The 23781-nt window shown below is 41.1% G+C and overlaps 2 protein-coding genes and 1 pseudogene across 3 annotated transcripts in view; 1 reads left to right on the plus strand and 2 right to left on the minus strand.

The window, feature by feature from the left end:
• Positions 1-14079, minus strand: part of KDM1A (lysine demethylase 1A) — a 59532-nt gene extending 45453 nt beyond the window's left edge. The window contains exons 1-2 of one of the 2 annotated variants that reach the window (XM_025856497.2): positions 13553-14079; positions 5928-6093 (exon numbers count right to left, since the gene is read on the minus strand). In XM_025856497.2, coding sequence (XP_025712282.1) covers positions 5928-6093; positions 13553-13903 — 517 coding nt within the window. In that variant the 5' untranslated portion in view covers positions 13904-14079. The remainder of the gene's footprint in view (positions 1-5927; positions 6094-13552) is intronic. The other variant, XM_025856498.2, reaches the window with a different exon arrangement.
• Positions 14080-17304: 3225 nt separating this feature from the next.
• Positions 17305-17760, minus strand: LOC112811951 (ubiquitin-ribosomal protein eS31 fusion protein-like; annotated as a pseudogene).
• A 982-nt stretch (positions 17761-18742) lies between these two features.
• On the plus strand, positions 18743-21226 carry TEX46 (testis expressed 46). The gene is made up of 2 exons (XM_025857193.2): positions 18743-18990; positions 20851-21226. The coding sequence occupies exons 1-2, from the start codon at positions 18799-18801 to the stop codon at positions 21145-21147; spliced, it is 489 nt and encodes a 162-aa protein (XP_025712978.1). The 5' UTR covers positions 18743-18798; the 3' UTR covers positions 21148-21226.
• The last annotated feature ends 2555 nt before the right edge of the window (positions 21227-23781 follow it).

A 23781-nucleotide genomic window follows, 5' to 3' on the forward strand; every position in this document is an offset into this window, starting at 1 on the left:
TATACACAAAAGAGGGGGGAAAGAAAATTAATCCTAGGTCTGCTTTCTAACATATGCACCATACTTCATATAATGAGAACTCAAATGATTTCAGGGACTTACTTGACACTACCAGGCCAAAATGGCAACATAAACAACTCCCTTAGGAATGAATTTCTAGCAACTTCTAGTAAATCTACAAAAGAGGGTCTCCTGCTGTGTACGGGGGTGTAACAGAATCCTATAATCCTCCCCGTGGAGGTAATCTGAATCCATTCTCATGAAATCTGAAAGCTATTCCTACTATCTGACTGTACTTGAAGGCATGGCAAGAGAAATCGGAGAGAAAAGCCTGGGATAAGTCACTTGAAAATATTTATGGAACGATAAACAGAATTATTCACTGAACTCTGACCATAACTATCCATGCTGCCAAACCCAGGACTTTTACTGACTAACATCAGTATGACTGCCTCACATGGGGCCCTACGAACAAAGAACTATAAAAATGTAGGGCCATCACACAAATATTAGGACCCCTGATTTTTTTTTCTTTTAAAGTAAGGAAATCCAGGGGCGCCTGGGTGGCTCAGTCGTTAAGCATCTGCCTTCAGCTCAGGTCATGATCCCAGGGTCCTGGGATGGAGCCCCGCACTGCGCTCCCTGCTCTGCGGGAGGCCTGCTTCTCCCTCTCCCACTCCCCCTGCGTGTGTTCCCTCTCTCAAATAAATAAATAAAATCTCAAAAAAAAAAAAAAAAAAGGAAGGAAATCCATCTTCAACTATTCTCTGGTCAAATTCTATTATACTAAGTTCTAAAGAATAGTCCAAAAGATTCTGCCTTTTAGATTTTTGCTATACTGAATAAGCAATTCATAAAGTATTTAGTCATCAATCTTTTGTCATAAATATTTTCACTATAATAGTGTGATCAAGTTTCATTGCATTTTAAACTAAATTCTTCAACCCACACACACACATTTTATATATTTTCTATAATTTAGTACTTTTACTAATTCACGTTGCATCTCCTCTCATGGGATTTTTTAAAATATTCTTTCAACCTACAGTATGACTATTACATGAACAGGGCCCCAAAATTATTAAAACCATTTTTGTCGTACCAATCTCTCACATCAATGATTTCTGTAATTCGTTTAACAGCCTACATCTCTTTCAAACACACATACCACATACATACATCCATTATTACCATGCACAACAGAAAGGAGGTACTTTCCTTTGTTTATATTCTTATAAGAATTCTTATATATTCTTAAAAGAATATAAACAAGATGAAGTGATTCCTCCTACATTCAAGAGAATCAATAGATTACAATACAGAGCTGTCATCAATCAGCTAACCATATCTAACAAAATTAACCAATGATTTGATGGAGCTTCATTACAGTAAATAGCACATCACTGAGGCTAGAAAAATGGTACATAGACATATGCACATGCTTTTATATATATATGTATATGTATTTTTTAAACATACTTCTGATATCTCTGTTGAGAAATTAACTTGAAGAAATCTTGAGAAAGGCATCTTAATAGCCCATTTCAAATTTCATTTTATTATCTTAAAGCAAGTTTCCATAAGTCTTAAGCTTTACACAACTAAGCTACTTCTAACCCCAAATGAATTATATCTTCCCAAACCAGAGTTCCTAAACAGCTATCCAATACAAAATTTAAGTTCAGAAACTTAAGATTTTTCTGAAAATGTTCAACTACTGAAAGGCAGTGGAGTGAGAAAAAAAATTATGTTTTTGTATGAAAATAAAAAAGCTAAGTGCTAGCAAACCATTAATATAGTAAAACCTCTTTGAGGAATAATCAAAGGCACACAGGGTAACAAGTGAACCAAGAAAGGAAAAAAAGCAATTCTCTAACAGAAGGCTACTTTAACAGGGGTATTCTTCTAAACCAGTAAAGTCCAACCAAGATTTTTACTCTATTTTACAGATGCTCCACTATTATGTGACACTACTAATAACCACTCAATTCCAAAGACTTTTCAGGTTCAGTTGGCATGACTTTTAAAAACACTTTTATCTTGATAGAAGAAATACTAGGAAACCAAATAAACCCATCATTTGTTAAAACAAATACATTCAGAAGTGTACAATAAATGTAAAAATACATGGAAACGTTTAGGAAAACAAATCATTTTAATTTTAAATATAAGCAGCAATACTTAGTATGAAAAATACATTATTTACTCATGTGACTACCACAGGACTACAGGCCACATTCAGTTATTACCAAAAACAGACAAATCTAAAAACAGAACTTCTTCCCAATTACATAAATCCAAACGAACAAAAAAACCCAAACATCTTGTTACCATAAAAATTCAACTTTCAGGTCGAGAACATTTTTCCATTGACCAAAATTCACTAAACTTGATTATCAAAACAACCTAAATCATCTCTCCAAGCCAGTCTCTTTACTCCTTTAGTTCACATTTAAAGACATCAGATTGATTTTTCCAAAAAATGTATTTTGGTACAATGCCTCTCACTCAAAATACAAAATACCTTGGTGCTACCCCACGCAGATCCTCCCAGATATGGAGTTCAAATTCCTTAGCCTGGTAACAAAGGCTCCAACCTTCCTTTCTGGCCTCCTCTCAGAATTCGCCTAAAGGAATCTTCCCCGGTGATATTTTCTGACCCAGTGGACTTCGGAATACCTTGTGCTAACAAAATACTTTATTCTTAATAACAACACTGTGGAAAGCCAAGCAAAATTTTCTAAGCAAACTTCAAAGTTGGTAAAAATGAAACGTATTCAAACCTTACTTATATAAGGTTTTATATCTTTATACTTACATAAAGAATAAGTTATTTTCTCGTTATTACCTAAAATGATTAAGATAAAAATATTTGGTAAAGAATGAGACCCACATCTTCTCTCAAAGACTTTAAGATACCCAAATGACAATGGTTCTATTCAATTTTTGAATGAAAACTCAAGTGAAAGAGCTGGTTCTGACAGGAGATTTGGAAACCCTGGACAGCTTTTAAACACTTAAACTCACTTGACAATATTTTATGATTCACTATTAGGGCCCAATCTATTTCTAAATTATACAGGCTAGTACATTGCCACTACTATTCTGGGGAAAATACTTCCCTAATTCACCCTGGAAATCTTTTTTTAAATTTCAAGTTGTTTTAAAGGAAAAATAACTTTATTTTCATAATCACAAATAATATATTGTAAGTTTTGGCTACTGTCAACACATCTCTGAGCACTGAAGATACTCTAAACTTCAACTTTAACTTTCCCCCAAAATACTAAGATAACTTATTTAAACCACTGGATAAAAATTAAACTACAACATAATAGCATAAAGAGAGTTCCCCAGGGTGCCTGGGTGGCTCAGTCGGTTAAGCGTCTGCCTTCGGCTCAGGTCATGATCCCAGGGTCCTGGGATTGAGTACCACATCAGGCTCCCTGCTCAGCGGGAAGCCTACATCTCCCTCTCCCTCTGCCTGCCGCTCTGCCTACTTGGGCTCTCTCTCTGTCTTTCTGTCAAATAAATAAATAAAATCTTAAAAACAAACAAACAAACAAGACAGTTCCCCAAATCCTAGATCTCTTTAATAAGATATTTACTTCTTGTACCAACAGTGCCTGACATTAATGGAAAAACAAACATACAAAAACAAAATAAAAAACCTCTTTCATGAAAAAGAAAATATTAACATCAGGTTTAAAATGCTCAGAGGACAAAGAAAGTGTGTATCAACTTGGTATATACTTAAGTCAGTTGTTCACTGGAGACACCAAAAAGAGGGTGAGGCAGCATCTAAACTATCAGATCATCTACTGAAGAAAACTTAGAGCCCTTGAACCAAGAAATCAGCAGCGTCTGGAACTATGACATATCCAGACTTATCCCCATGTATCTCATTCATTAGTAAGTTTACAGCAAAGGTAGAAGAAAACAAAGGCAAGAATCACAGAAGAATACAGAAGAAAAAGGAAGAGGAAATCAAGGGAGAAGTTGGAGGCAAGGACAGAAAGAAGGGATTAGAGCTAAATGTAAAAGACTAGAAAGAAAAAAGAAATCAAAGGAAAGAGGTATTTTGAGGTACCGAGCAGGCTACATTTGCCTCAGGCGCAACAGTCCCAGAGATAACAGATCACTGCCAATAACTGCCCCAAAAGTCATTTTTTTAAATATTTTTTTACGATTTTATTTATTTGAGAGCACATGAGAGGGGGGAGGGTCAGAGGGAGAAGCAGACTCCCTGCTGAGCAGGTAGCCTGATGCTGGACTTGATCCCAGGACTCCAGGATCATGACCTGAGCCGAAGGCAGTCGCTTAACCAACTGAGCCACCCAGGCGCCCCCCAAGAAGTCATTTTAAGAAAGTTTTAGGAAAACCATTCTTAGAAAACCCTAGATTCCTGAGATAGATTGAACCCAGAATCTAATCCTCTTGTTTAAATGTTCTCAAACCATGTTTTTATTATACTTTATTATAATTAATGAAATTATAAATTTTAACTTTTGAGAGTTTTGGCCAGAATCTGGTAAGTTGTAAATCTAAATTTAAATTAACACCTGACCTATAATTCTCTCAAGTGATACATCGGTAATAATCCTTTAAAAAAAAAATAACATCTGGTGATTTATATAACATCACAGGGGAGAACCTCTCCCCCCAAAAATACTAAAACAAAAGATAAAACTTCTCAAATTAAATATGTCTGTATCTGGGTACCTATGCAAGTCATGCAAGATACAGCAGATGGGATCTGAAACAGACATTTTGTTTTTAAAAGATGCAGGACTATGGGGCGCCTGGGTGGCTCAGTCGTTAGGTGTCTGCCTTCTGCTCAGGTCATGATCCCAGCGTGCTGGGATGGAGCCCTGCATCAGGCTCCCTGCTCAGTGGGGAGCCTGCTTCTCCCTTTCCAGCTGCCCCCACTTCTGTTCCCTCTCTTGCTGTGTCTGTCAAATAAATAAAATCTTAAAAAAAAAAAAGAAAAAGATGCAGGACTAAAAGAATTAGAGAGGTAAATGGACCTGGAGCTATTAAAGATACAAAAAGTATTTTAAGGAGAAGAACTCAGTAAAAATTCCAAATCAGTAAGAGTTAATGAAATGCTATTAAGGCCAGAAGATAGGAAAAATTAATTAAGATTCTGCTTTTGTTTGGTCTCTCCAAACCAGAAGGGTACCCCTACGTGGTCTGGGTATCCTCAGGAGGACTTAGTCTGAGGGGATGTTAGCGACAATTCTTCAAAGATGTTTGAAGCTCGGAAACCAATACTTTAGTCTCCAATAATCTTTCCACTGTCACAGGAAGACTTTCAGTTTAGAGTCTCTTCATAGCCTTTTCTTCTAATATTCCTTTGAATGGCCACTTGAAAGGCCACTTGGGTGTTTTCTTTTTGACCTCATAATATATTTTTACATTTGTTCACCAGGAAATTGTTCTCAAAACCGATCCCCACTCTGAATGTTTTATCAGAAAGTATCTAACCATGTGGTAAATGCATAATTTAACCAGAATAATTTCTGAATCAGTCTATCTACAAATTCTGAATCAGAGATAAATCTGAGGGGTTTGGTCTTCAGATTCGGCTTTCTGTATGTTTTCTCGAACTGTTTATTTCTCCAATTTCCAAGTGCCTTATACTGCCACTATCCTTCCATCCCCATTTTTTACTTTCCTTCTATACATGTACAGACACACACACAAAATGTCAGTACCACCGCGTATGTATGCACGTGTGTGTATGTGTACATATACATACAGACACACACACACACATACACACACACACACACACGCTACAGACACATGACCAGTATCAGAGTATAAACCAAAGATAAAGACATAAATAACACTGTAGAATAGTAATGAATCCATTTATTCTTATTTCCAAGATAAAACAAAACTAGTTGGTTACTATAACTCACCAGATGGTTCTTCAGGCTCACTTTCATTTTCCTCCTCTGGTGGGGCTTGAGGGGGTGGTGGGGGAAGCTTCTTTTCTTTTTCTGCTTTAGCATTTCTCTCTTCTTCTGAATAATACTCATCTTCTGAGAGGTTGGCCAAGCTTTCATCCATCTCTCTGTACTCTACCTATATGGAGATTATACCAGGGAAAGCTAAATACAGTGAACATCTAACACCAGGGACTCAATTTGGAACCATCAGTGAATGTAAACTGCCTTTTAAATTCAAATTTTAAGGGAAATAAGTAAATAACAAGGAACAAGCTAGCTCATAATAGGTAGCTATTAAAAACAAAATCTTGGGGCACCTGGCTGGCTCAGTCGGAAGAGCATATGACTCCTGATCTCAGGGCCATGAGTTCGAGTGTAGCCCATGCTGGGTGTAGAGATCATTTAAATAAATAAACTTAAAAAAAAAACAAAAACAAAAACAAAAAAACCCCTAAAATCTCTCATGAAACAATCTCATGTCAGTTCAGATTTAGCTCAAACTATCAATTTTACATCATAGTACTGACATTTAGATTAATGAATCCGAGGCTCTCTACAACTCCTAAGAACTCTTTTAAAATATATGTATGCATATACATGTATGTTTGTATGTACGTATACATCATGTTCACACACCAGAAGTTTCAACAAAGACTAAAATAACCCTGAGATAAAAATATAGTCAACTAGAATAACAAGTCTACCAGGCAGGCCAGGCCTGTAGTTCTACTATTCCAAGGTGGAACAGAAAAATCCCAGAAACTAAATGGGGAGAAATGGCAGGTAATAAAAACTACAAATGGCAGCAGCCAAACTGAAACTATGAAAAAGTACACTTTGCTTAAAAAAAACCGATGACCTAAGAAAGTTGAATGATGAAAGGAAAGAATCCTTAATATAACAAATTAAGTGAAACAGAAATGGAGACCACAGGTCTTACTACTAATTTAGACTCTGGTTATAAAAGGAGAGAACCAGGTAATAAGTATAAAGAGGAAAGAAACTTGGTGAATGTCTTATTGGGGGTAAAGCAACTTAAGATAGGGAAGATTATAATGGACCTGTTTGCCAAAATGTGTAATATGGTATTACAAATAGTCACCAACCTTAGAACACTAGCAAATTGTCACTGTTGACTCCCACCCTAAAAAAAGATTCCAGGAAGCCATAGCAACAGCTCTCTATTTCAGATTCAATGAAAAGATAAAATGAATGAAATAAAAATTTATTAGATGTGGAGACAGAGCAAAGACAATATGGTTTCCACATATAACTACCTAATTTATTAGGTTTCTGAAATTAATAGTCCTGTGGATTACAGCAAGTGTACTCTACCTTAATTTTTGAAATGTCTCTGAAATAGCTCCATATGGCTGGCTACTTTTATATTTGCCTCTTTTTCTTTCTTTCTTTCTTATGACATGAACACAGACGGGCAGGAGAGTGGGTGGCTAGGGGAGGTAACAGGGATTGTGTCAGAAAATGGAAACAAAAATTAAGGATAAATTAAACAGTTCTGACCCACGCTCTAAAATTCTTATTTAACACATGAATAATAGTATTCATCTATCAAATACAGAACACTGAGTACATGGCCACAATGGAGAAAACAATTATGAATGAGAGTCTCCCTGCCCTTAATAAACTGAAAGTCTAGTTGCAAACTATTGGTCCTTATCAGGTAAATCGAGAGACTTTATAATAAAACCTCCACAAATCTACATACTAAACTTCACCCTACTTGACTGAGATAAACTGTAAGAACAGACCTCAGGACAATAGACAAGCTGCAAGGAGGGAAAAGTTTCAAAGAGGAAGAGGGGTCAGAAAATGTAATACATGTTTAGCGTATGTAGTTTCCCTTCTTTTAGCCCTCAGTAGTGCTTGACCCCTCTCTATCCCAAAGATTTAGCCCTTTAATCCTCTGTTCATCAATCTCATCCATTTAATCAATAATCACTTAACAAGTGCCTACCAAGGAACTGGGCAATGAGCAAATTCTGAAACAATAATATAAGATCCTTTCTACTGCAGTAGTTCGTTCAGCTCTTTCCAAAGGATGTTCCACAAAAGGAATCCATGATCAAGTCTGGGAAACACTGCATTCTTTACAGGCCCCCTCTAGGACAATCACGATGCACATTAAAGTTACTGAGAAGTTCTGCAGCAAAAACATTCTTTTTAACATTGTTTAATCCAATCTTTTGATGAAGTAGTAGCTGCTAAGAAGGAATAGAGTTCTTAGTTTTCAGGGAAAAAAAGAGATTAGAAAAACACCTAGAAGTAGGAGCAAAAATATCTAAGGGTAGTATTTAAAAATAACAAGGAAAAAAATATCTGTGTTTCCCAGAACCTAAAAGTCTTCAGGATTTCATTTAAATACACATTTATATGTGTTAAACCAAACCATAATCCTTTGGAGACTACCAACAAACACATGAACTTGTACTGCTTGGGTACTAAATCTGGGGTAGACCTAAGAATGAAATTTCTTCTGCAATGTGTTCAACCAAGACAGTGTCCTGAGATGACAAGACAAGCTAGAAAAACAACCATTTGCACTACTTATCAATCACTGGATCTTATCAAGCACTGGGTTTTCACAATACTTCATAAACAAAACACAGAAATAAAATTGGATTCTGAGACCAAAATAAGACTGCAACTATTAATTTAAACTTCTTAATATAAAACAGGTAAATACTACTTTATTTTGGAATTTTGCATAAAGTTTTATTTTGTAAAAAAAAGTTTCTCCACTTAATATAAAGTTAAACCATCTGAAAGAATCATACAAACTTTTTTTAAAAAATAAAAAAAACTATTCCCCTGAGAAAAGGAACAGATACTCTAAACACAAAAGTACTGGGAACTTCTCATCCCTAAGTAAAATCCTGAGACTTTGGAGGTTCTACTACTTACAACCAAGGACATAAAGATGTCCAATAGGCAGATATAAGTCAGTAGGGTAATTATTCTTACCTTTACACAGATGACTGAAATTTACACCTCTAGTCTCTCCCTTCTCTTCTTCACCCTTGCTACAATGCTTCATTCACTTTCCAGTCATCTTAAAGCTCCAGTCTTTTTGTTTTAATCTTTCTTCCTTTTAAGTCACCTAGGACACAACTGCCAGACTGATTTTCCAAATACGTGATATTTTTAGATAGTTTTAAAGGTGAATGCCAAATTTTTCAAACCAGCATATAAACTTTCTGGCTCTAACCAGTTGTACTTACCTTTAGCCATTTTCTAATGCACTAGTCAAAAAATCCTCAATGTTGTTCTACAGATCCCTAAACCCTAAAAGCTACTTCCACCCTTTTCTGTTAATACGATGCCAGAATTCAAGGCTCATCCTTTCTGCAAATTATTTCCTAACTATTTCAAACTTGCAAATATGTCTTTCCTTTCTCTGAATTGTCATAGCACTTAAGGTCTGCACTTCTCAGTCTAGTGCAGTAGAGTCTGATACCATTTTCTGTGATAATGGCAATGTTTTGCATCTGTGCTTCCACTATGGCAGCAGTAGTCACGTGCGGCTATTGAGCACTTACCATGTGGCTCTTTAAGTTTAAAAGTAAAAACTCAAGTTTCCTCAGTCGTACTAGTAACATGGGCTAGTGGCTACCATACTGAATAGCACAGATCCAGTGTATGGCTCTCTATAACCTGGACATGACTCTACAATCCAAACACTGCTGGTTCCCTCCAATTTATCTTGCTCCTAGAAAAACGTCATTTTCATTTAAATTCATTTGCCCATTGTTCCCAATGTTCAAGTGATCACTCTGGACTCCCTGTTGCTTCTCAAACCGCCACATAATATACCAAGCATGTTTCACTTCCTTTCTCAGCTGGTAGTACTTAATTACTGGGCACCTATTCTAAGCCAGACACTGCAGTAAGCGTTTTGTTTACATTATATCTAAACCTAAAAACCATACAAGGTAGGGTTTATTTTCCTGAGAAAAATGAATCATAGGGAGAAAAATTAACCCCTTTTCCAGAATACTTTTCTAAATTCTGCACTTTTTCAAGGCCCAGTTGAAGGCCACCAGTCCTGAAGTCCCAACCCAACTTAACAATTCCAAACCTTAAATATTTTGCCATAATGTTAGCATACACACTCAGAGGTGATTTTATTCTGAAACTTATGAAACTTAAGCTTTAGGGACCTCCCAATTGCATGGACCCCTTCCAATACCCTGAACCTTGTTTTAGTTACATAACTATATATATAACATCTGTACCTATGGTCTCCTATTGAATCTATAGTTCTAGATACAGATATATTCCCCTCTGCATATAGTTCTAGATACAGATATATTCCCCTCAGAACTTTTTTTTTTTAAAGATTTTATTTATTTATTTGAGAGAGAGAGAATGAGAGATAGACGCACGAGAGGGAAGAGGGTCAGAGGGAGAAGCAGACTCCCTGCTCAGCAGGGAGCCTGATGCGGGACTCGATCCTGGGACTCCAGGATCATGACCTGAGCCGAATGCAGTCGCTTAACCAACTGAGCCACCCAGGCACCCTACCTCAGAACTCTTGAAGCAAGGCCGGTCTATACTGGACTCAGCTTGCTTTTTCTTCCTTTAATAGATACTCTATCCCTTGAGGTCTGTTTCCTCTGGGGCTCCCAAGACTGGCCAGTAATAGGTCAGTTTCCCTTAGTTCCTTACTTCCTAGTTGCTCCCCCAAATAAACAGGTAACCCACTTTTCTCTTTAGAGTTTCAGAGTTAATCCCAATAGAAAAATAGTGTAGCAAGAATTAAAATAAACACAAGATTATTACAAAGACAGAAATCTTAGGGTATGTCCCAAATTGATCTACAGATTCAAGGCAATCCCAATCAGAGTATCAGTTGCCTTTTTGCAGAAACTGATAAGCTGATTCTAAAATTCATGTGGAAATAGAAGGGTCACAGAATATCCAAAACAGTCCTGAAAAAGAGCAAAGTTAAAGAAATCAAACTTCCTGATTTCAAAACTTATTACACAAAACCACAGTAATCAGGACAGTGTGGTACTGGCATAAGAACAAAAAAATACAGATCAATGGGACAGAAATGACAGTCCAGAAATAAACCTTCACATTTATGGCCAATCAACAAGGGTGCCAACCATTCAAAGGGGGAGACACCAGTCTTCAATAAAATGTGCTGGGACAAGTGGCTATCCACATGAAAAAGAATGAAACTGAACTCCTACTTCATACCATATACAAAAATTAACTCCAAAATAATCATAGATCCAAATTCATGAGCTAAAGCTAAACTCCTAGGAGAAAACATGAAAGTAAATCTTCCTGACACGGGATTAGGCAATGGTTTCTTGGATATAACCCCAGAAGCAAAAGGAACAAAAGAAAAACAGATAAATCGGACATTAAAAACTTTAATAATCACCACATATAAAGAATTCTATTCAACAATAAAAATACAACCCAATTTAAAAAGCCAAGGATTCGAACAGACATTTCATCAAAGATGATATACAACCAATGACCAATAAGCATAAGAAAAGATGTTCAATATCATCAGTCATTAGGGAAATACATATCAAAACCATAATGAGACACCATTTCACATCACTAGGATGGCTATAATAAAAAAACAGTATCAAGACAAGGATATGGAGAAATCAGAAACCTTATATATTGCTAATGGAAATGTAAAATGGTGTAGCTAATGTGGAAAAGTGGCAATTCCTCAAAAAGTAAAACACTGGGGTGCCTGGGTGGCTTAGTCAGTTAAGCATCTACCTTGGGCTCAGGTCATGATGCCAGGGTCCTGGGATCGAGTGCCGTGTCAGGCTCCCTGCTCAACAGGGAGTCTACTTATCCCTCTCCCTCTGCACCCCCATGCTCGCTCGCTCTCTCAAATCAAACAAACTCTTTTTAAAAAGGGGCGGGGGATGGGATAACTGGGTGATGGGCACATGATGTAATTAGCACTGGGTGTTATATGCAACTGATGAATTACTGAACTTTACAACTGAAACTAATAATACACTATGTTAACTGAATTTAAATAAGTAAAAAAAAAAGATAACATATGACTTAGCGATTCCAGTCCTAGTATATACCCAAGAGAACTGAAAACCTATGTTCACACAAAAACTGTACACAAATGTTCACAGCAGCATTATTCATAACCAGCAAAAAAGAGGAAACCCAAATGTCCAACAAAATGATGAATGGATAAACAAAATGTGGTATATCCATATAATGGAACATTATTAGGCCACAGAGTCATCAAATACCAAATGGAAATACTACAACATGGATGAACCTTGAAAACATACTAAAGCAAGACACAAAGGCCACATATTCTTGGGTTTCTGCCCTCTATTTCATTTCTGAAAGCTGGGAGTCCCCAACCTGTGTCTTTTCTAACCCATGCTTTGGTAAAAGCCCCCAAAAGCCTTTCCTCTTTTTAGCACAGGGTTTTTATTCTTGGAGATCTCTCAAGTGGGCAGTTGAATCTGAGGGCTCAGTCTGGGTAATACTCATCTCAAGAAGCTCTTCACACACAGACTTGGCATATCCATTTAAAAATCATATACAGATAGAAAACTTGTTATATGCATAAGCTATATGAATTGTGCGATTTTAAATATTTATTTTATAAGTATAAATCTCCAGAAAACACCCAAGTCTAAAAAGTCTGTGCCCTAGTACTGCCTTAGTGCCCTGCACAGTTGGTGTTCCATGTGGTCCTTTGTCTGAGGCTGAAGATACCTTATCACAACATACGTGTAGATTCCAGTTCCACCACTTAGCTCAGTTGTGTGACTTTGGACAAGCTGCTTCAACTGTGTGCCTCTGCTTACTCATTTCTTAAAACGGGGCTAACAATACCTGCCCACTGGTATTTAGCAAAAATAAAACATTAGTGACGCCCTGAACACAGCATCTGGCACCCAGAGATGTGAGGCAGCTGTTGTCTGTATATACTGTTCGGGTGACAAGCCTTTCTCTTCCCATATATTTGCACCCTGACTAGTTGATATTAGCCCTCTTAATCAGCTTCCTCATCTGTAAAAATCTACGTCAAAAGATCGTTGAGAGAATAAAAGGAAAAAGAGGAAAACTAGGGCACAGCAGGCCTAAAAACAAAAACCAAAACAAAAAAACCCACCATTCTTTTCCGTCTCCCTAGCTAAGACCCTTTCCTTAGCATTACCCTACAGCCTCAACGCGCGCCCAGCTGAAACTCCTTCAACACTGCCCAGGGGCCTCCCGACACATCTGCGGACAAACAAGCCATGCCTGTCTCCAACAACGCCAGCCAGAACTCCACGTCAGTGAGCCATGTTTCCCAGTAAAGAAAAGAAAAGGTGTACAGATGTAAGGAGTCAACCACGCCTCCCATCGATCCCCCTTTCCCGAGACGGCCGGGTCCCCGGCACAAAGAGCGCATTCAACCCGCGCGAAGCCCTTCCCCTCCCTCACCCCACCCACCCAGCTGGTGGGGAGGTGCGGTGGAGACCCGACGGGCTGGGGAGGTGGGGGTGGCCGGGGGCTGGACAACCTCGAGGGGGCCGGGCACCGGGGTCTAAGGCGTGCGGGAGGGGGTCGCGCCTCACCTTCGCTCGCTTGCGCCGGCTGGTCCGCCGCCCCTCCGGAGTCTCCGCGATTCCCGTTTCCATGGGGGTCGCAGATCCAGGAACGACGGTAGGCCCGGCTTGAGGACCGGCGGACCCCGGTGGCTCGGCCAGTCCCCCGGGGGGCGAGGCCCGCGGAGGCTCTTTCTTGCGGGGAGTGCGCTCTCCGGCCACCCCCGGCCCGGCCTCGGTAGGGCCCGACAGGCCCGCGGGCGGCGCGGCCACCTCGGAGCCGTTCTCCGCGCCGCCCGCTGCCCCGGGGCCAGCCTCAGTCCCCGCCGCCGCCGCTGCTGCTGCCGCCGCGGCCGCCGCGGCCTTCTTCCCAGACAACATCTCTGGCCGCCTGGCCGCCGACGGCCGAAGGGGCCGCTCGGTCTGTCGGTCCGTGGGTCCGGAGCCGCCTTGCCTCGCCTCACTTCACACTGGGAGCTCGCTGCCAACCGCCGCCGCGTACGCACGCGCTGAGCGCGCTCCCGCCGCGTCCGGACAAAAAGGCCCCGGTCGCCCACCGCCCCGCCTTCCCCGGCTGCCATAGAGCGGCGTCGTCGCGGCTAGAGCGACACCACCGCAGGGAGCACAATGCTTTCCTAGAGCGTCGTCTTAGCCTTTGGAGTGGGCCCCCGCGCCTTTCCCGGTCCTAAGGCTTCTGGGCCATACCGCACCTCCGAGGGCGACCATTTCCTCCAGGGACTTGTATACACCCATGAATTCATTCGTTCGTTCATTCATTCATTTATCTACTCATTCGTCAGTTCAACCAATATTTATTAATGCTTACTACGTGAGGAGGGTTTAATTATGAAGTTTTTGCTTTCAAAGAGCTTACAGTTTAGTGAGGGGAAAACATAGAACCATAAGTGGGAAATCATCTTGTATCGTAATTGTCCTGCTTGGACTGGGGAAATCTTGGAGAGCAAATGAGTCTCGTGGTAATAAAATGGACAGAAGTTAGGAAGTCCTGGTTTGAGTCCAAACTGGAATGGTGTTGCCTCCAGGGCGGTGTTCCTGTTCTTTCTTACGTCTGGACCTCCGCCCCATTAGCACTCCCTCACTCATACCTCCGCCCACTCCCTATGTCTTCCATACATAACACCTCTTTTTACTCCAGGTTAATTCTTTCTAGTGCTGCAGATGGTGGTGGTGGTTTATTTTTTTAATTCTTCTGGGACTCCTTTAGTGACCCAACACTGGAACAGCTTGTGTTTCTTCAAAAGCTTGTTTCTACTTTATTACACACAAATATAATTGCTTTTTTATATGTCTCTCTCTCTCCAGACTATAATTTTCTTTCTTTTTCAAAAAAGTTTTTTTTTTTTTTTTTTTTTTTTTTTTTTTAGTAATCTCTACACCCAATGTTGGGTTGAACTCAAAAGTCGCATGCTCTTGGAGGCGCCTGGGTGGCTGAGTCCTTAAGCAACCGCCTTTGGCTAAGGTCATGATTCCAGGGTCCTGGGGTCAAGCTCTGCATCGAGCCCCACATAGGGCAGCGGGAAGCCTGCTTCTCCCTCTCCCACTCCTCCTGCTTGCGTTCCTTCTCTTGCTTTGTCTCCCTCTGCCAAATAAATAAATAAAATCTTTAAAAAAAAAGTTGGGGAGCCTGAGTGGCTCAGTCGTTAAGCGTCTGACTTCGGCTCGGGTCATGATCCCGGGGTCTGGGGATCAAGTCCCACATAGGGATCGGTGGGAAGCCTGCTTCTCCCTCTCCCACTCCCCCTGCTTGTGTTCCTGCTCTCGCTATCTCTCTCTCTCTGTCAAATAAATAAATAAAATCTTAAAAAAAAAAAAGTTGCATGCTCTCCTGACTGAGCCACCCAGGTACCCTTCAAACTGTAATTTTGCAAAAAATTATCCCACTTACATGAAGTTTAAAGAACTGGTAAAACTGGGGCACCTGGGTGGCTCAGTCGTTAAGCATCTGTCTTTGGCTCAGGTCATGGTCCCAGCGTCCTGGGATCAAGCCCCAAATCGGCTCCCTGCTCCGCGGGAGGCCTGCCTCTCCCTCTCCCACTCCCCCCTGCTTGTGTTCCCTCTCTCGCTGTGTCTCTCTCTATGTCAAATAAAAAAATTAAAAATTAATTTAAAAAAAGTAATGGTGAAACTAATCTCTAATGATCAAATCCAATCAGTGATCACCTGGGATGAAGGTGAGAGTTGACTGCAAAACAGCAGGAGGGAATTTGCTGGGGTTAATGGGGAAATGTTTTTTTATCTCGATTGGGTGGTGTACACGTTAGTCAAAACTCACTGTGCTATGCAAGTAAAATATTTTCATATTTTACATTATGTCAATTGTACTTTAATGAAGTTGAATTTTTTTTAACCTAGGCAAGTCGAAAAAGGAGACAATTAAGTCCAGGAAATTCAGAAGATGTACAAGTAAAAAAGTGTAATCGTAGTTCAACATGGGCTCGGCTATGAACTACATTGACATAGCCATAGTAACATAAGCATTAATGTTTTAACCAAAGGGATAGAATTATATTGAGAGAATGGAGGAAAGAGAAAGTGTGTGGAGGAGAGGAATGACAGGGGTTTTTAGAAGCAGGGACGAAATGGGAATGGGGGAGGTTCTGCATGGGAACTAAATCCTCATCTTCCATCATAAAAAGATAATATAGAATGTCAAAATTGAGAAACCAAGAAATAACAGAACAAGCATACAATTTAGATATATCAAGATAAATACCAGAAGAAATAGTTAAAAAGTTGGAACGAGTTGTCTGAGTCCTATAACTTGAGGATGGAAAGGGGGAGATAGATCGAAGATTGCTTGTTTTAAACTCTTTAGTTCTGACTTGTTTGCACATTTAATAATTTGATAAAACTTAAAATTAGATTTTTTAAATATGTATATCCTTTAATCCAGCAATTCCACTTTCCAGAGGACATTCTAGGAAACTATTTAAGCATGTACCTCAACTTATATATGAGCAACAAAGAAGAATTAACCTAAAGGCCCAACAAGGAGCCACTAATTGGTATATTAGAATATCATAGCCATTAAAATAGACACTTGAACATGAAGAACTCCGTACAAAATAGTGAGCATATGTCAAAGATTTATTTAACTCATTAGAGAACCAGTAAGATGACAACACTGGTTCAAAGGAAAACATGAAAAGCTGATATATAGTCACTAGTCAGTGGAAAACAGAATGCTGGAATAAAATTGCAAAGTTAAATAAGAAACAAATGGTTTTAATGTCTTCCAAGGCCATAAAATTGTAGACTTTGAGGTTATCTTTTCTATCAGACACAACTAATTTGCTTCTATTTGGAAAAAAAATCATTTGCAACTTACCCATTTTTTTTTCCTGGAAATAACTAATTTAATTGTTAAAAATTGTGGTAAAAGACATAACATAAAATTTATCACCTTAACCATTTTTAAGTGTACAGTTCACTAGGGTTAATTATATGCTCATGGTTGTACAATCTCCAGAACTCTCTTCATCTTATAATATTCCATGCCCATTAAACCACAACTTGTCATTTCTCCCTGCCTCCTAGCTTCTGGCAACCATCATGCTACTTTCTGTCTCTATAAATTTAACTACTCTGGGTATCTTATATAAGTGGAATCAGACGACTTTTGTGTTTTTGGGACGGGCTTCTTTGACTGAGCATAATCACCTCAAAGTTTAAGCATGTTGTAGCGTATGTCAGAATTTCCTTCCTCTTTTTTTTTTTTTTTTTGTAATGTTAGTTCATGTCTTTTATCAACCCGTATACAATTACTTGTACCCTGGTCTGTCGAAGCAGTAGGTCAGACATTTGCCCCAGTAGCATCTGTTAAAGTGGCTAGCCATAAGAACACTAGTGCCACATTCGTCTGCAAAGTGACTGATGTTGCCCTTCTCATCCACCTTAGAGAGAGTATTTCAGGATGTCAAGCTTAACCTTCTTTCTCTTATGCTTATTCTTCCTGGGAGTGGCGTAAAACTTCTGCCTTTTCTTAGCACCACCAGGAAGTCTCAACACAAGATGAAGAGTAGACTCCTTTTGAGTGTTGTAGGCAGACAAAGTATGTCCACCTTCCAGTTGCTTGCCAGTGAAGATTAGTCTCTGCTGATCGGGAGGAATTCCTTCCTGATCCTGGATCTCGGCTTTTACATTTTCCATTGTATTTGAGGGTTCAACCCTCAAAGAGTGATGGTCTTTCCCATAAGGGTTTTCATGAAAATCTGCATCTTGGCAGCAGTTCCACCTCATATGGTGGATGGGAAAGGAGAACGCGGCAACAGCCCTTGGGGTTTTCTGAATTTCCTTCCTTTTTTAAGGCTGAACAATTCTATTGTATGTGTATACAGCATTTTCTTTATCCATTCATCTGTTGTTGGATTTTGGGTTTGCTTCCACCTTCTAGCTATTGTGAATAATGTTGCTATGAACATGGGCGTACAAATAGCTCTTTAAGACCCAGCTTTCAGGGGTGCCTGGGTGGCTCAGTCGGTTAAGCGTCTGCCTTCGGCTCAGGTCATGATCCCAGGGTCCTGGGATCGGGCCCCGCATCAGGTTCCCTGCTCAGTGGAGAGACTGCTTCTCCCTCTCCCACTCCCCCTGCTTGTGTTCCCTCTTTCACTGTCTCTCTCTGTCAAATAAATAAATAAAATCTTAAAAAAAAAAAAGACCCAGCTTTCATTTATTTTGGATATATACCCAGAAGTGTAATTGCTAGAGCAAATTATCCAACTTTTAAAAAGTTAACATCTGACTTTACAGAGTCAGGACCCTAATCAATATTAAACAATATTCTCAAAGTTACCTTCCCCTAAAGCAGCAGATGACCAGCAGGTGGGCCAGCCGGATGATATTCTGATATGGCTGTGTAAACAAGCTCAGAGGAATCTCTTTGCCTTATTTCCAGATCTTGGGTAATTTTTCTTTGCAGTCTCCCTCACCATGAGGGTAGGGGCTCTATGCTGCTGGCCATTTTATTCCCAGTGGCTAGGCCTGGAAGTACTGTCGAATAAATGAGGTATCACTAAAGCCGACATCACCTGGTTGTTGTGAAGACATCATGAGATGTTGCTTACAAACTGCCTGTCAAAGTCTGGCACATAGTGGCTGCTTAAGACAGGAGTAGTTAATATTGTTATGCGATAGCTGGGAGAGGGTGGCTGGTTATGACTCGGATTGGGGGCGGCCATGGCTCCTGTCATGGAGGGCAACTGTCCTAGAGGGGTCACCAAGGCAGGGTCTTGGGGCCTGGGTGCCTCCAAGCCATAATGCTGGGGGAACTTATGTCTCTTTTTAGGAATCTCCATGGGATACTTGCTTCCTCGGGCACCATAGGAGCATTGGTGGCTTGGTTGATCAGCTATAAGCCAGCCTTGTTTGGGTTCCTATTCCTTCTGTTGTTGCTTAGCAACTGGCTGGTCAAGCATGAACTCAAGCCCACCCCCCCAGAGCCCCCGCAGGTGAGCAAGAGGGGACTTAGCTTCAGCTAAGGATGATGGGATATTTACAGCTCGACTGGGGGTACGGGGGCCGGGGAAGATGTCAGGATAATGGGGCAAGGCTGAAAAATCCACAGCTCTAGTCTAAGCCCCTGTTCTACAACTTCCACTTGGGTGATGGAGGACAAAGCACTTCCTTCACAAGGCTTCAGTTGCCTGGGCTGGAAAACAGGGACCATCCCTAGACAAAAACAAAAACAAAAACAAAAACAAAAACAAAAACAAAAACACCCACAGAGAACAAACTGGTGGTTGCCAGAGGGGAGGTAGGTGGGGAAGGAGTGGAACAGATAAAGGCGATTAAGAGTACACTTATCTCGATGAGCACTGAAAAATGTAGACAATCATAGAATCACTGTATTGTATACCCGAGACTAATATAATACTGTATACTAATTATACTTCAATAAAAAGAAAAAAAGAGAGAAAACTTGTTTAAAACGAAAAAAATAGGGACCATCCCAGACTCTCCTGCTTCATGTTTGATGTCAACGTGGTTTGGCAACAGTAACAACTACTTGAAGGTAGAAAAAATTTAAATAGAGGAACAAAAGATACCTGTGGCACACAGACATATCTCTAGAATGGCATAATGAAGACACCAGAAATGTACCCAGATTATGACATCTTTTATGTAAAGTTAAAAAAACCCCACACATGAAACAACACCTTGTCTTGTTTGTGGATGCCTACATATAGCGAAAATATATTAAGGTTGGATCTCTCAACCTCTGCGCGTTTGATATTTTGAGTGGGATAATTCTTGATCATGAGGGCCTGTCCTGTGTGCTGTAGGATGTTCAGCAGCATCCTTAGCTTCTAGCCACAGATGCCAAGAGCACCTCTCGCCCCCTTTAGGGACAACCAATAACGTCTCCAGACATTGCCAAATGTCCATTGGGGAAGGCAAAATAGCCTCCCATTGAGAACCACTGGTGTAAAGAAATATATGGAAAAAATAAATTCTGAATTCAGGATTGCAGTTGAGATGAGGTTCAGAGAGGGAGGGAACTCTATGAGAGAGACCCAAAGGGGACTCCAGTTATATTTGTCATATTTTTATTTCTCATGCTGGTATAAGAACATGGGTATTTGCTGTAATATTCACTTTTATTTTTGCGTGTCTGAAACATATTTTTTTAAAAATTTCATTTATTTATTTATTTGAGAGAGAGAGAGCACAAGCACGGGGAGGGGCAGAGACAGAGGGAGAGCTGGAGAAGCAGACTCCCTGATGAGCCGGGAGCCCAAAGCCGGGGCTCGATCCCAGGACCCTGGGATCATGACCTGAGCCGAAGGCAGACACTTAACCGACTAAGCCACCCAGGTGCCCCTGCATGTCTGAAATATTTAAAATGGTTTTAAGGATGAGGAATTTGTAGCTGACTCCAAAAAGAAAAAAAAATTTAAGTATTATTAATTGCATAGAGGCAGATGAGGATTATAGAGATCAGAGTGTGTCATGAGACAACGGGAAACTTGGCAGGTGGTGATTTTATGAGGCCTGAAAACAGTCTCAGGCACACTGGGAGAAATACATGCTCCAGAGACAGATATATCTGGGTTAAGTGCTTTATGTCCCCTGGGAGTGCAGATGAGCAGGCCATTTCATTTATTCCTGGGAACCAAAGACAAGTATGGGTCCTAGGAGTTTAGGGGTTCCCAAACTGAGAAGAGGACCTTTCCTCACTGGACCCCAACTCTCTCACCCACAAGATGTGGCAAGATGCTCTTCTTGCAGACTGGTTGTGAGGATTGATTAACGCGATGTGTATAAATCGATATTAACTAATGTTTCCTTTTTTGGGGTGAGGGGTCTAGGAAGAGGCAGAGAAACCAAAACCTCTTGAAGCCAAACCCAACAGCTACGTCTTGAACACAAAAGAAGTTGAGAGACTGCACGCCTGCTTTGCCCTCCAGGACAAGGTCCTTGAACGGCTTATGTTCAGTGAAATGAAGCTGAAGGTCTTAGAAAATCAGATGTTCATTGTATGGAATAGAATGAGTCACCACAAGAGGTCAAGCCGGCAGCGGACTTTTCCCATGAGGAAACACAGAATAAGGAGACATGATTCAGTTTTCTCCATCATCTCTGACTGTACTTCTAATTCCCCCTAATGAGGTCAGAGAGACTGGGGGGGGGGGTGCTGACCTCTTTGGATGTTACCTTTCCTCAGTAAAACCCAGTCAGAGACTATTGAATTTTCTTAGTAAATCACACTGGAGAGCAGGATTGGAGGCTGAAAGGCCAATCACCTTTGGGAAAGAAATCTGTACTTGCTCGTCAGCCACGTAGTGCTCTAAGAACAACCCGAGGGGCCGCCAGAACCCGGCTCCTCCTCTCTTTCAGTTGTCCCCCTTAACCCTAGTCCAGAGCCCTCTACCTGTTCACCTTGAGTCTTATAATGGCCTCCCCTGAGCTGCCCCAGTTCCCAGTCTTCCCCTTTCCCTCTGCTCAGAGGCCAGAGCCAAGCTCTGCCAAGTGGGCAAGTTGCCTGCCTCTTCTTGAAACGCTGTGGTTGATGGAATAAAGGCCACACTCCTTACCATGGTGTTCAGCCCCTCCATGATCTGACCCCTTTTCCAGGCTTGTTTCCCGCCCCTTACTCTTCCTCATGTGCTTTATACCTTGTGCCAGAGTATCCCAAACACCAGTCATCGGGTACCCCCTTTGTGATTTTTGCCAGAGCCATGAGCCACCTGAATATTTTTAGCTCAATATTGTCCCTTTTATTTTTTTAAATGACAGTGAGTTAATTTTTTTTATCTTTTTTTTAAAGATTTTATTTATTTATTTGACAGAGAGAGACACAGTGAGAGAGGGAATTCAAGCAGGGGGAGTGGGAGAGGGAAAAGCAGGCCTCACAGGAGCAGGGAGCCTGATGTGGGGCTCGATCCCAGGACCCTGGGATCATGACCTGAGCCGAAGGCGGACACTTAATGACTGAGCCACCCAGGTGCCCCTTAATATTGTCCCTTTAAACTGACTTGTTTCCTTAAATAAATGTATCTGTGAAAGAAAGTCATAATAAAAATAATTAACTGTACATTAAAAAGCTATATCATTTGGCTGAAGTAGAAACTGTCAAAAAACTGTCAAAAAAATTAAAAAAAGAAGACGACAGTGGAGACACAACAATGTTACTAAAGTTCCAACCAGAGCTTAGTTGCCCACTGGAAGGGTCTGAGCCTGGGAATTTGGGGTTAAAAAGAGAAATTAGTAAGTATTAGTGTTGGAGAGAGATGCTAGCACCAAGCTAAGGTTTTTCTCCATAAGGAGAACTAGAAGGAAACCACTACCTCGCCGTGGGATCCGGTGTGGCCTAGTGCCTTGTTGGGCCCCACCTAAAATCATCTCTAATCAAACCAGATGGCTGGTCATCCCCCAAACGCATCCACATCTTTGCTCCTGTGGTTTCTTCCCCTGGAATCCCTTAGCTTCCCCCTTGTACGATTACACTTCTTTAGTCCTTCCTAAACTACACCTCCAGAACGCTTCCCTAACCCACTGGGGAATAGTCTCTGTCCTTGGTGTGCTCCCAGCATTTTATCTTCAGTTCGGCGGGGGAATGTATCACGATCCGCTGGGATTTGATTTGATTTGCACACACTTCTATATTTCCTCCCCATCCTCCAGCTAGATTATAAACCCTGCAAGCACAGCATCTTGTTCATCTGTCTCCTGCCCCCACGGCATCCAGCCCTGGGGCTGGTATATAGTCAGTCAGTGCTTCATAAATAGCATCTCTGATTGTTGATCATAGTCTATGTGTCCTGACATGTTCTCTGAGCCCTCCTTTTATGATAACTCCCCTATACCCTATTTTTTTTTTTTTTTAAGAGCAGGATCTCTGGCGTCTAACGGCCTAGCTTTAAATCCCGCCTCTATCCACTCCCAGCTGTGTGCTCTTAGACAATTCTAGGTTGTTTATTCTCGCTGGACCTCGGTCTGCTCAACTGTCAGATGGGGCGGGTAGCACTACCACCCTCACTGCGTGTCGTGAGGATTAGGTGAGCTCCCACACCCCCTCAGGTCTTTCCTCCCATGACCTCCCTACTTAAAATCACAAGCCTCCCTTGTGGGTCAGGCGTCTTCTCCTTGCCTCTGCAAGTCCACTGGGGTTGCCTCAGGCTGCTTTAGGGCTGGCTGGGTTCTTTCACCGAGGGTCACTCCTCTCAGGGAGGCTCTCTTGACAGGACCTTCCTCTTTCAGGTTTTCTTTGGAGCCAGGGGTGGTAGGCATCCCCCCTGTTTTCCAGCCCAGTGGGACTGCACTCTCTTCAGAATGCTGCTCACACCCTTGTCAACAGTCCCTTTCACATAGCTTCTCCTTGCTAATGGTCTTGCTGTATGGCCAGCCCATGGGACCACCCAGACCTAGACTGTTAGGAGAATCTCCGTATGGTAACCTCTGCTGTGGAAACAGATAAAGCAATTCAGCCACAAAGTCCAAAGGTATGTGATATGTGAACAAGCTCACAATAAAGCACTGCATCTTTTTTTTTTTTTAAACTTTTTTTTTAAGAATTTATTTATTTATTTGAGAGAGAGAGAACGAGAGATAGAGAGCACGAGAGGGAAGAGGGTCAGAGGGAGAAGCAGGCTCCCCGCTGAGCAGGGAGCCCGATACGGGACTCGATCCCGGGACTCCAGGATCATGACCTGAGCCGAAGGCAGTCGCTTAACCAACTGAGCCACCCAGGCGCCCCTAAAGCACTGCATCTTGACAGAGCCTCTGGACAGTAAAATTGG

This window comes from Callorhinus ursinus, unplaced genomic scaffold (assembly GCF_003265705.2).
Source record: "Callorhinus ursinus isolate GAN/ISIS: 27379988/994484 unplaced genomic scaffold, GSC_fseal_2.0 scaffold18, whole genome shotgun sequence".
In the NCBI taxonomy this organism is placed as follows: domain Eukaryota; kingdom Metazoa; phylum Chordata; class Mammalia; order Carnivora; family Otariidae; genus Callorhinus; species Callorhinus ursinus.